At 38.9% G+C, this 11,107-nt stretch overlaps 1 protein-coding gene across 3 annotated transcripts in view; it reads right to left on the reverse strand.

Moving 5' to 3' along the window:
- LOC127430830 (CBP80/20-dependent translation initiation factor-like) overlaps positions 1-11,107 on the reverse strand; it is a 92,623-nt gene that overhangs the window by 38,104 nt on the left and 43,412 nt on the right. For all 3 annotated transcript variants that reach the window (XM_051680939.1, XM_051680938.1, XM_051680937.1), the window contains exon 8: positions 1,988-2,064. In XM_051680939.1, coding sequence (XP_051536899.1) covers positions 1,988-2,064 — 77 coding nt within the window. The remainder of the gene's footprint in view (positions 1-1,987; positions 2,065-11,107) is intronic.

Genomic DNA, 11,107 nt, shown 5'->3' on the forward strand with positions numbered 1-11,107 from the left:
ACATCACAGCAACTAAAGGATGTTACATCTACTATAGAACACCAAAGCAACTAAAGAATGTTACGTCTACTATAGAACGTCACAGCAACTAAAGAATGTTACATCTACTATAGAACATCACAGCAACTAAAGAATGTTACGTCTACTATAGAACACCAAAGCAACTAAAGAGTGTTACGTCTACTATAGAATGTCACAGCAACTAAAGAATGTTACGTCTACTATAGAACATCACAGCAACTAAAGAGTGTTACATCTACTATAGAACGCCACAGCAACTAAAGAGTGTTACGTCTACTATAGAACATCAAAGCAACTAAAGAATGTTACATCTACTATAGAACATCACAGCAACTAAAGAGTGTTACATCTACTATAGAACATCACAGCAACTAAAGAGTGTTACATCTACTATAGAACGCCACAGCAACTAAAGAGTGTTACGTCTACTATAGAACATCACAGCAACTAAAGAGTGTTACGTCTACTATAGAACATCAAAGCAACTAAAGAATGTTACGTCTACTATAGAACGTCACAGCAACTAAAGAATGTTACGTCTACTATAGAACGTCACAACAACTAAAGAGTGTTACGTCTACTACAGAACGTCACAGCAACCAAAGAATGTTATGGCGACTATAGAACGTCACAGCAACTAAAGAGTGTTACGTCTACTATAGAGCACCACAGCAACTAAAGAGTGTTAAAATAAAAAAACATTACACTTTTTTTTATCTTTGTAATAATAAGATAATAATAATTATATTTATTTATCACACATACATTTGCACATATACAGTGACATTCTTTTTTTTTCCACATATCCCAGCTAAGCTCGGGTCAGAGTGCAGGGTCAGCCATGATACTGGAGCAGATAGGGTCAAGGACCTTCTCAAGGGCCCAACAGTGGCATCTTGGCAGTACTGGGGCTTGAACCTCTGACCTTCTGATCAGTAACCCAGAGCCTTAACCGCTGAGCCACCACTGCACCAGTAACCAATAAATAGTTTAAAATAAGTAAAAGTCCAGAAATGGGTACTAAGAAATTAAATAGTTTAATTCTGATTTCATGTCAACTTTTGTTCAGTTTAAACATTAAGTAATTCATGTTTTGTTTTTTGTTTTTTTCACTTACTTAAAGTATGAGCAATAGTGATGTTTGCTCTTTAATATGTTTTAAATGACTAGTAAAGCTTGAAAATCTTCTAGTTTCACCATTAACTAACATGCAACCAAAACCACTGTTCTAACAATCTAGTAAAGGGCCCTAATGGTCAAACCAGCGTGCATTCTGGGTCACAGGGCTTTGTAGTCTTTATTCACACACAAACACTCTGTTTTAATCTACAGCAACGTGTCAAAGTAAAAGCCTAAAGCATCAATGTCTTTGACTGTAGCAGCATCACAAAGCAAAAATGAAAAGCTCACAACCTCAAAAAGTTGCCGTTCGAGTCTCCTGAGGACACCTAGTCAATCAGAGTTTCGGATCGCACAAGGACAGCCGGCCAATGATGACAAGACCTTTTTCTCCATGTGAACAAAGCCGCGAATAAAAGAGGGGCTTTGGTATTTCACGCTCTGCTCTCTCCTTTTCTTTCTTACAAGTTTAGACCAAAATATTTTCTTTTTGTTTCTTAGCAACAGCAACAGAGAACTTTCCGATGACGTCAACTCAAGACGAACACGAAAAAAAAAATGTGGATGTTGTCTTATAGATGAAAAGTGAAGAAGTGAAATGTTACTTTTGACTCCAAATACAAACAAAAACACACCTCTGAAAATCCGTCTGATGCTCTCATTACAGGCCCGGAATTAAAACTTACACAATAGTGGAAAGTGTGAGCTGGTGTGTGTGTGTGTGTTTGTGTTTTCTCCTTTAAGATTCTAACGTCAGCATTCTGTTTGTCGTTTAAAGAACTGGGACAATAATTCTCTCAACATAACCAGAACTTCATTTTAGTGTTTTCAGATAGAGGTCACTCACCGGCGATTATTTCTCCGTCGACGAAACAGCTTTTTAGTGTGTGCGATCTCAGCTTCATTAGGCAGGGGAGGAAAGACCTGCAGAGATTGCAAGAGAGAAAGAGTCACATGTTAAATACTAAAACAGACATATGAGATATGATAAAGGCAAAGAATGAAATAGGCTTATTTAAGAGTCATCATTGACAAATAAGGTTGTCTGAGGTGATACAAATTAGAAATCTTAAAACATCTAGTTTAAAACGTGTCAAGTTAGTAGACATGTAATCTTTGCATACATGTTCGTTTCATAATTTATTTTTGAAAAACACATAATATTTTCTAGAAAATTAGTATTAAAACACTTTGCTAGCATTTTGTATGCACGCACTTATACACAACTTAAAGGAATATTCCGGGTTCAATATATGTTAAGCTCAATCGACAGCATTTGTGGCATAATGCTATTATCGCAAACAATATTTTTATATATATATAAAAAAAAGGCCAAAATCTGGGTTACAGTGAGGCACTTACAATGGAAGTCAATGGGGCCAATTCGTATATGCTTTTTTTAAATTATTTTTTTCTCCCCAATCTGGAATGCCCAATTCCCAATGCGCTCTAAGTCCTCGTGGTGGCGTAGTGACTCACCTCAATCCGGGTGGTGGAGGATGAATCTCAGTTGCCTCCGCGTCTGGGACCGTCAATCTACGCATTTTATCACGTGGCTTGCTGAGCGTGTTACCGCGGAGACGTAGTGCGTGTGGAGGCTTCACGCCATTATCCGCAGCATCCACGCACAACTCACCACGTGCCCCACCGAGAGCAAGAACCGCATTATAGCGACCACAAGGAGGTTACCCCATGTGACTCTACCCTCCCTAGTAACCGGGCCAATTTGGTTGCTTAGGAGACCTGGCTGGATTCACTCAGCACGCCCTGGATTCGAACTCGCGACTCCAGGGGTGGTAGTCAGCGTCAACACTCGCTGAGCTACCCAGGACCCCCTTAATCTGTACATGTTTAAATACTCACTGTTTCAAAAGTATAGCCACAAGACATAAACAATATACGTGTTAACATTATTTTAGAGTGATAAAATCACTTACCTTTTCTGTGTAAAATTATTTCCAATTTTACAACTTCGTTGCAATGACAAGATAACGCTGTAAACCCTAAAGCGACTGCGAAAGTTACGATTTAAACTTTACAGCTCAAACAATACGCAAGTTTTAAAAGAATAATGTAAGTGCTTTTATAAAATAATAAGCTTCATATTTCTGCATTTAAACCCTCTAAAAATTGGCCCCATTCACTTCCATTGTAAGTGTATCACTGTAACCTTGATTTCTGCTTTTTTTTTTTAAAGAAAAGGAGGAACGAGTCGAAATACATTTTTGTTGTATATGCTACAAATGCTGTCAATTGAGCTGAACCCGGAATATTCCTTTAATTATTAATATATATATATATATAAAATGTTTTTAAACATAAAAAAATATATATATTCTTTTAAAAATATCATGAATTTTTGTCACATGAAAAAAAAAAATAGCTGTTTACATGTTTGTTACACCACCTGACTTTGATTATGTGGACAAAAGTTTTTCAGATATTCATATTTTTAAACAAAATTGTTTCACTGCTTAAATTTTATAACACTATTCCAAACTACTTATGCTACTTATTCAACATTTCTTTTTTCAAGAATTTAAGCGTTAGACTTATATTGTTCCTGTCTCCAGACGGTTACACCACTACAAAAAAAAAAAAAAAAATGTTTTGACATTAAGCCCCAGAAAAAAAAATATTAAAATGACATTGAACTCAGAAATCAAAAACATGCTCATTATTGTGTTATCACTGAGTGTTCAAGTAACTGTTTTGTGTGGATTACATTTTATAATATATTTTTGAATAACTTATAAGATCTGGACACAAAAAATGAACATTGTTATCTTATTATCTACGGATTGATCTAATGCAGAAACACCCAATTTCAATTCACTTTAAAAATAAAAATGACACTTTACATAAAGAAAATGAAGCATTCTCAGGACCATTACATTATTTTCATGACAATCTCATTAGTGTAATGCAAAAAAAAAAATCGACTTTTCCTTACTGTAATGTTTACAGTATGTGATAATGACTGGATGACTGTACAATACCCCTTACATGTCACAGGTCACTGATTACAAGCCAATCAAATCCACATGGATACAACTAAGACCCGTCTGACACCATTTTCCCCTGAATACAAAATACGTCACACTGCAGAAGTGAAATTTGCGAATGCTGTTTCATGTTGCCATGATGCATTTCGGTGTGTGAATTTAAGAATATATTTGCAATATGCTCTGCTGTACAGTATCTATGTACATTATCTCCAAATGCAAGACGACCACAACATCTAAGATAAGCGAAAGATAAAGGTTTTAAAGATGAAACAAATCTCTCTTGGGGCTAGAGGAGGTTAAGGAGCCAAAGTTTATCAGAAGGCCAAATCACAGGATCTGGGAAACAAGTACAAGTGCATCATGGGTAATAAAACCTAAACTATGACAACCATCCATTTCAAAGCATAATGGAAGTTTGAGCAGCGGTGGCAGCGTCTCCACACTCACACACACGCACGCACGCCTTCTGCCTCAGCGAGTCAGAAGCCAAAACCACTGTGTGCTGATTGGCTGTCTCTGACTGGACACAGATGTGGGGGGAGATTTGCGTAATTGGCTTCTTTTCTTTGTCGGCATGGTAATAAGTGCTTCTAAAGCTTGACCCCGCCCCAGGGGCGGATTATGACTAGCAAGGGCCCCGGGGCCAATTTTCTTTTAGGGCCCCCCCGGTCCAATTATCTTTCAAAGTTGAGATCCACGCAGTCAATTTTCATTGATTTAAGTCTCTTTTAATACCCGTTCTGTTATTTACAGTCAGATTAACTCAAACATACAGCACAGATGTGGTAAAGACACCGCTCAACCAAAACACGTTAGCTGTACAGCCACTGTTCTTAAAGAGACAGTACCATTTTAGCGTTTGTTGTGTTCCTATCAATGATGTAAACTCAATGTAAATACTTGTAAATACTACAAATTATGCATACAAAAAACAAGAATGTAACAAAATGTGTAATAAAATATTGAGGGGGCCTTGTATAAGCTGACAGCTGTGGGGGTCACATATTCGTCTGAGTGGTATTCGGCTGAACTCGGTGGTGAAGCGGCTCAGACTATGAGCCCAGGTCAAGGGCTGTTCAATCAGACGAAACACAACAGACTGGAACAGAATGTGAGAACCTTGAGACGCACAAAACAAAGAGTTTACTCAACTCATTGCTTAATCTGAGAAACGCTTATAAAAGACCAATACACAACGGGCAAAGACCTCCACCAACTGTAAGGGGCTGTTCACACCAAACGCTTTTACATTTACATTTATGCATTTGGCAGACGCTTTTATCCAAAGCGACTTACAGTGCACTTATTACAGGGACAATTCCCCTGGAGCAACCTGGAGTTAAGTGACTTGCTCAAGGACACAATGGTGGTGGCTGTGGGGATCGAACCAGCAACCTTCCGATTACCAGTTATGTGCTTTAGCCCACTACGCGAACTCTTTGTTTCGCTTTGTTTTTGTCTCGAGACACCTGCTTTCTGTTAAACTGTATTTGTTGCACTGTGTCTAGCCTTTTTAAGCGCAAGAATGCGATCGATCTGAAGTCATCGTCAGTGCTTGGTACACATCCAAAATTCGAATGCCCAGTTTTAGCATTGGAATGTGCGTTTTTTTCTTAAATTCGACGAATACTTGAATTTCTAACTTTAATTTGACAGCACTAGTTCAGACGCATGCAGATGACCAAATATCAGTCATATCAAATTTTGAAGCACGTTTTGAAAGAGGCCCAAATCGGATGCCAAAAAACCCAATAAGATCTCAAAAGTGATTTTGGTTTTAGTTGACAAATAACATCTTGATCTTTTTTGTTCATTCAACATCAAGATTTTAGCTTAAAATTGACACGTACTAAAGTCAAAATTGAATTTTATGTCATCATTTACTCACTCTCATGTCGTTCCAAACCCGGATGACTTTCTTTGGAGACATTTTAGTGAGTATCTCGGCCCGTCTTTACAATACAATGGCAGTGAATACTCACTCACTTTAAAGCTTAAAAAAAGTACCGAAGCATATCTTAAAAGTAGTCCATGCATCTCGTGTGTTGTAATCCAAGTCTTCTGAAGGCACACGATTTAATTTTTCTGTGAAAATCTTGACGCGTTGTTTTGAAACGACGGACCAAAATATTTATTAAAACATCTCCTTTTGTGTTGTGCATAAGAAAGAAAGGCAAACGGGCTTGGAACGACATGAAGGTGAGAAAATGATAACAGAATTTACATTTTTGTCTGATTTGTTTGTTTAAGGGAAGGAAAAATGTATATCTTAGGTCCCGTATTTTAATCAACTTTTTGCCTTCACTAAAAAATATCTAAATGGCCCTGTGTTGTGACAAATTCATTTGTCAAAGTAAAACTATTCCATGTTGTCATGTAATTAATACGAAGTCATAAAAACTGCATGTTCAATATAAGAATTGGAAAGGCAAATTAAATGTCACACTGCAGGACATTTCAAATCATCTGCCCTTTTGCTGTTTTACACACATACAACAAGATCTGATCTGTGCCAGATATCTGCAAAAACAATCAGAATGAGTTCACAACGCAAATGCAGCCATAAAAACATCGCAAAAGCACACGTGAGGTTACAGTCGCCATTTCGTGTTTCACCCCTATCAGGATCCATCAACTCTGTGAGTATCTACATTTCAGGAGGAACTTCCAATCTGTGGTCGAGAGAGGTGGAGTCGTCAAACGTTCAATCATCTTCTGCATATGTTTGTGTGTGTTTAGCTACTGTTGTAATCCTGCAGGATGTCATGAGTCGGACGTCTCCGCTCTAATGTCCTCCAGATGAAAATCGCAACCACACGAAACGACTTCAGACTTCAAAGCGCCAAAGTATGTCAATATTTACACAAGCGTGAAACGAAGGAAAGAGGAGCTACGGTTATCGTTAGCCATGATTAAAGTCCCAATTATTTTCCTGTACAGTAAACTATTAAAATTACTTTAAGGGTTGGACACAGAAATCAGGTTTTGTTTAAATATAACTCTTTGACGCATTTTAAAATACATAAAGCAAAAAATGAAAGCATTCGAAAAGGAATGCAGTGAATAATCATTGTACAGTGAAGGATAGAGTGGGGCAGTATGACCCTTTTGCATTTGTAAGCAGGGACTAAAAACAAAATGTTTTTCATTTTGGTTCGTTCCGAGCAGAAACAGTATTTTTTCGTTCCGGTTCCGGCGTTCCGCAGCCTCCTTTCCAAATTGTAACCGGTTAGAACAAAAGAGAAAAAAAGTGGCACTTGCCTCACCGAAAATAAGCCTAAATCTCTCTCTCCTGCAGGCACACGCACTGCTTGGGAGTGTGTTTGGACTAAACGTCACCTTTCACAGCCAGAAAGAACAAACGTCAGAACAAAATTAACTGGTTACCAGCATTTAAATATAATTTTTCACTCCGGAACAATTGAAATGGATTTCGTTCCCGATGTCGGTTATGTACTGCAAAAAATTTTGTTGGTTTTCGATTTTCCTTCTTTGAACTGTTTTTAGTCCCCGTTTGTATGTTTATTTTAGTCTACGATGGGATTATGATATGACTTTTATAATATTTAGTCTAGTTTCGCAATAATGTGTAAAACGGTAGACATTCTGCTAAACCCTGATTATAATCATGATACAAATTAAATCCACACCAAGCACTAAATCTGCCATTCATTTCATTGTTTCATTCATTAAAATGGAAACAAGATCTGATGCATTGCCATGCAGAAACAGTAAGCTACCACAGCTACCGGTAACACCGCAACTTGCCACATTAATATAGAATTCAAATGATGTGTCAGAAGTATGCATACTTCAGCTATTTTGCAAATGTTTCAAATTTGACTTATCCAATCCTATATATATAATGCATTTCAGTTTTGTGACATTTGTTTTTAAGTCAAGTGCAACATAATATAAAAGCCGTTTTTGTCCTGAAGCCAGAATTATCATCCATTCTACAGTGCATCCGTAAAGTATTCACAGCGCTTCACTTTTTCCACATTTTGTTATGTTACAGCCTTATTCCAAAATGGATTTGAGTATGATGCTACAAGCTTGGCACACCTATTTTTGGGCAGTTTCTCCCATTTCTTCTTTGCAGGACCTCTCAAGCTCCATCAGGTTGGATGGGGAGCGCCGGTGCACAGCCATTTTCAGATCTCTCCAGAGATGTTCAATCGGGTTCAAGTCTGGGCTCTGGCTGGGCCACTCAAGGACATTCACAGAGTTGTCCCGGAGCCACTCCTTTGTTATCTTGGCTGTGTGCTTAGGGTCGTTGTCCTGTTGGAAGATGAACCTTCGCCCCAGTCTGAGGTCCAGAGTGCTCTGGAGCAGGTTATCATCAAGGATGTCTCTGTACATTGCTGCATTCATCTTTCCCTCGATCCTGACTAGTCTCCCAGTTCCTGCCGCTGAAAAACATCCCCACAGCATGATGCTGCCACCACCATGCTTCACTGTAGGGATGGTATTGGCCAGGTGATGAGCGGTGCCTGGTTTCCTCCAGACATGATGCTTGCCATTCAGGCCAAAGAGTTCAATCTGTGTTTCTCATGGTCTGAGAGTCCTTCAGGTGCCTTTTGGCAAACTCCAGGCGGGCTGTCATGTGCCTTTTACTGAGGAGTGGCTTCTGTCTGGCCAATCTACCATACAGGCCTGATTGGTGGAGTGCTGCAGAGATGGTTGTTCTTCTGGAAGTTTCTCCTCTCTCCACAGAGAAATGCTGGAGCTCTGTCAGAGTGACCATCGGGTTCTTGGTCACCTCCCTGACTAAGGCCCTTCTCCCCCGATCGCTCAGTTTGGCCGGGCGGCCAGCTCTAGGAAGAGTCCTGGTGGTTCCAAACTTCTTCCATTTACGGATGATGGAGACCACTGTGCTCATTGGGACCTTCAATGCAGCAGACATTTTTCTGTACCCTTCCCCAGATCTGTGCCTCGATACAATCCTGTCTCGGAGGTCTGCAGACAATTCCTTGGACTTCATGGCTTGGTTTGTGCTCTGACATGCACTGATAACTATGGGACCTTATATAGACAGGTGTGTGCCTTTCCAAATCATGTCCAATCAACTGAATTTACCACAGGTGGACTCCAATCAAGTTGTAGAAACATCTCAAGGATGATCAGTGGAAACAGGATGCTCCTGAGCTCAATTTTGAGTGTCATGGCAAAGGCTGTGAATACTTATGTGCATGTGATTTTTGTTTTTGTTTTTTATTTTTAATAAATTAGCAAAGATTTCAAACAAACTTCTTTCACGTTGTCATTATGGGGTATTGTTTGTAGAATTTTGAGGAAAATAATGAATTTAATCCATTTTAGAATAAGGCTGTAACATAACAAAATGTGGAAAAAGTGAAGCGCTGCGAATACTTTCCAGATGCACTGTATATGGATAATGTAAAAAAAAATCTATAACAAAAATTTGTTATAGCATTTACTTCATTGAACATATACAAAAACAGACTTATTGGATTACAAAAAAACCCCAAAAAACCCTACACTGTTATGTAATATAAAATAACTACATTATACTGTAATAAAATTACTCGTACCATGGTGTAAGATTTTGGACATATCGCCCACCCTTAATAAAGCATACCAGTCGATCTGAAGGGAGGAGAACTTTGGTTTATTTGAAATCAAAAGTGATTGTTTTTTTTTTTAATCTGAAACAATACAACTGAGTGTGCATGTCCTGTGCGCGACGGCCGACAGATCAAAGCCGATGACACACGGATATCCACACACAGAGTTCGGCACGTCCGCTGAACGTAACCTTTGACCCAGAGGCAGTAGGACTGTTGGTCAGTGGGCAGACGTGACTGTGAAAGGGTGGACAGGCGAGCGAGTCTCCCTCGGCAGGAAACTCACACATACCGTCACATTCCAGAGGTCAAAGGTCACAACGAAATTCATGCTTGCCCAGTGGCTAATGATGACTCCTCCCACTGTGTCCTGATTGGTCTTCACTCAGATATAAAGCAATGAGGTAATGATGATGTGATGTAATGAAGAGAGAGAGAGAGAGAATCGCATCGCTCCAGTGTCAAAGAGAAATAGTCATAACTGAACAGTACTTTAAAGAGTGATATGATAGGTGTGGGTAAGAAACAGATCAATATTTAAGTCCTTTTTTACTATAAATTCTCCTCACTGCTCAGTCAATGTCCACTTCATTTTCACTTTCTCCTACTTTTGTTTTTGGTGATTCACATTCTTTGTGCATATCGCCCCCTACTGGGCAAGGAGGAGAATTTATGATGAAAAATGACTTATAAATGTATCTGTTTCTCAGCCACACCTATCATATCACTTCTGAAGACATGGATTAACCACTGGAGTCATATGGATTACTTTTATGCTCCTTTAATGTTGATTTTGGAGTTTCAAAATGTTGGCACCCATTCACTTGCATTGTATGGACCTACAGAGCTGAGATATTCTTCTAAAAATCTTCATTTGTGTTCTGCAGAAGAAAGAAAGTCATACACATCTGGTATGGCATGAGAGTGAGTAAATGAGGAGAGAATTTTCATTTTTGGGGGAACTATTCAACCTCTTAACATCCGGCCTCTTTTTGTGCATGAGCTTAAAAACAACATACCCAAAGTAAAACTCTTCCAGTTCTTGAACCCTTTGGTCTACAAACACAAACATGGGCTCGTTTGAAAGTAGACACTTAGACATTTGTTACTCGCTCTCCCCCCGGCTTCAATCACCATCAGTGAAGCCTGGAGCACACCTGCTCCCATGCAAACTGAACGAAAAGCAGTGGAAAAAAAATGATTGTTGATGTTCAATGTTGATTTGAAATCTTTCCCATTAAACTGGCTGGACATACACAGTGCTAAGACATTGCTAGCTTATTTCTTGCGGTATGATTGGCTGGGTGTGCACTCCAGTGACTGTGAAGTTCACTAAAAGTGTTGTGTGATCATTTTTCACATGAGTGGTGA

The sequence above is a fragment of the Myxocyprinus asiaticus genome, chromosome 40 (genome assembly GCF_019703515.2).
Source record: "Myxocyprinus asiaticus isolate MX2 ecotype Aquarium Trade chromosome 40, UBuf_Myxa_2, whole genome shotgun sequence".
Taxonomy (NCBI): domain Eukaryota; kingdom Metazoa; phylum Chordata; class Actinopteri; order Cypriniformes; family Catostomidae; genus Myxocyprinus; species Myxocyprinus asiaticus.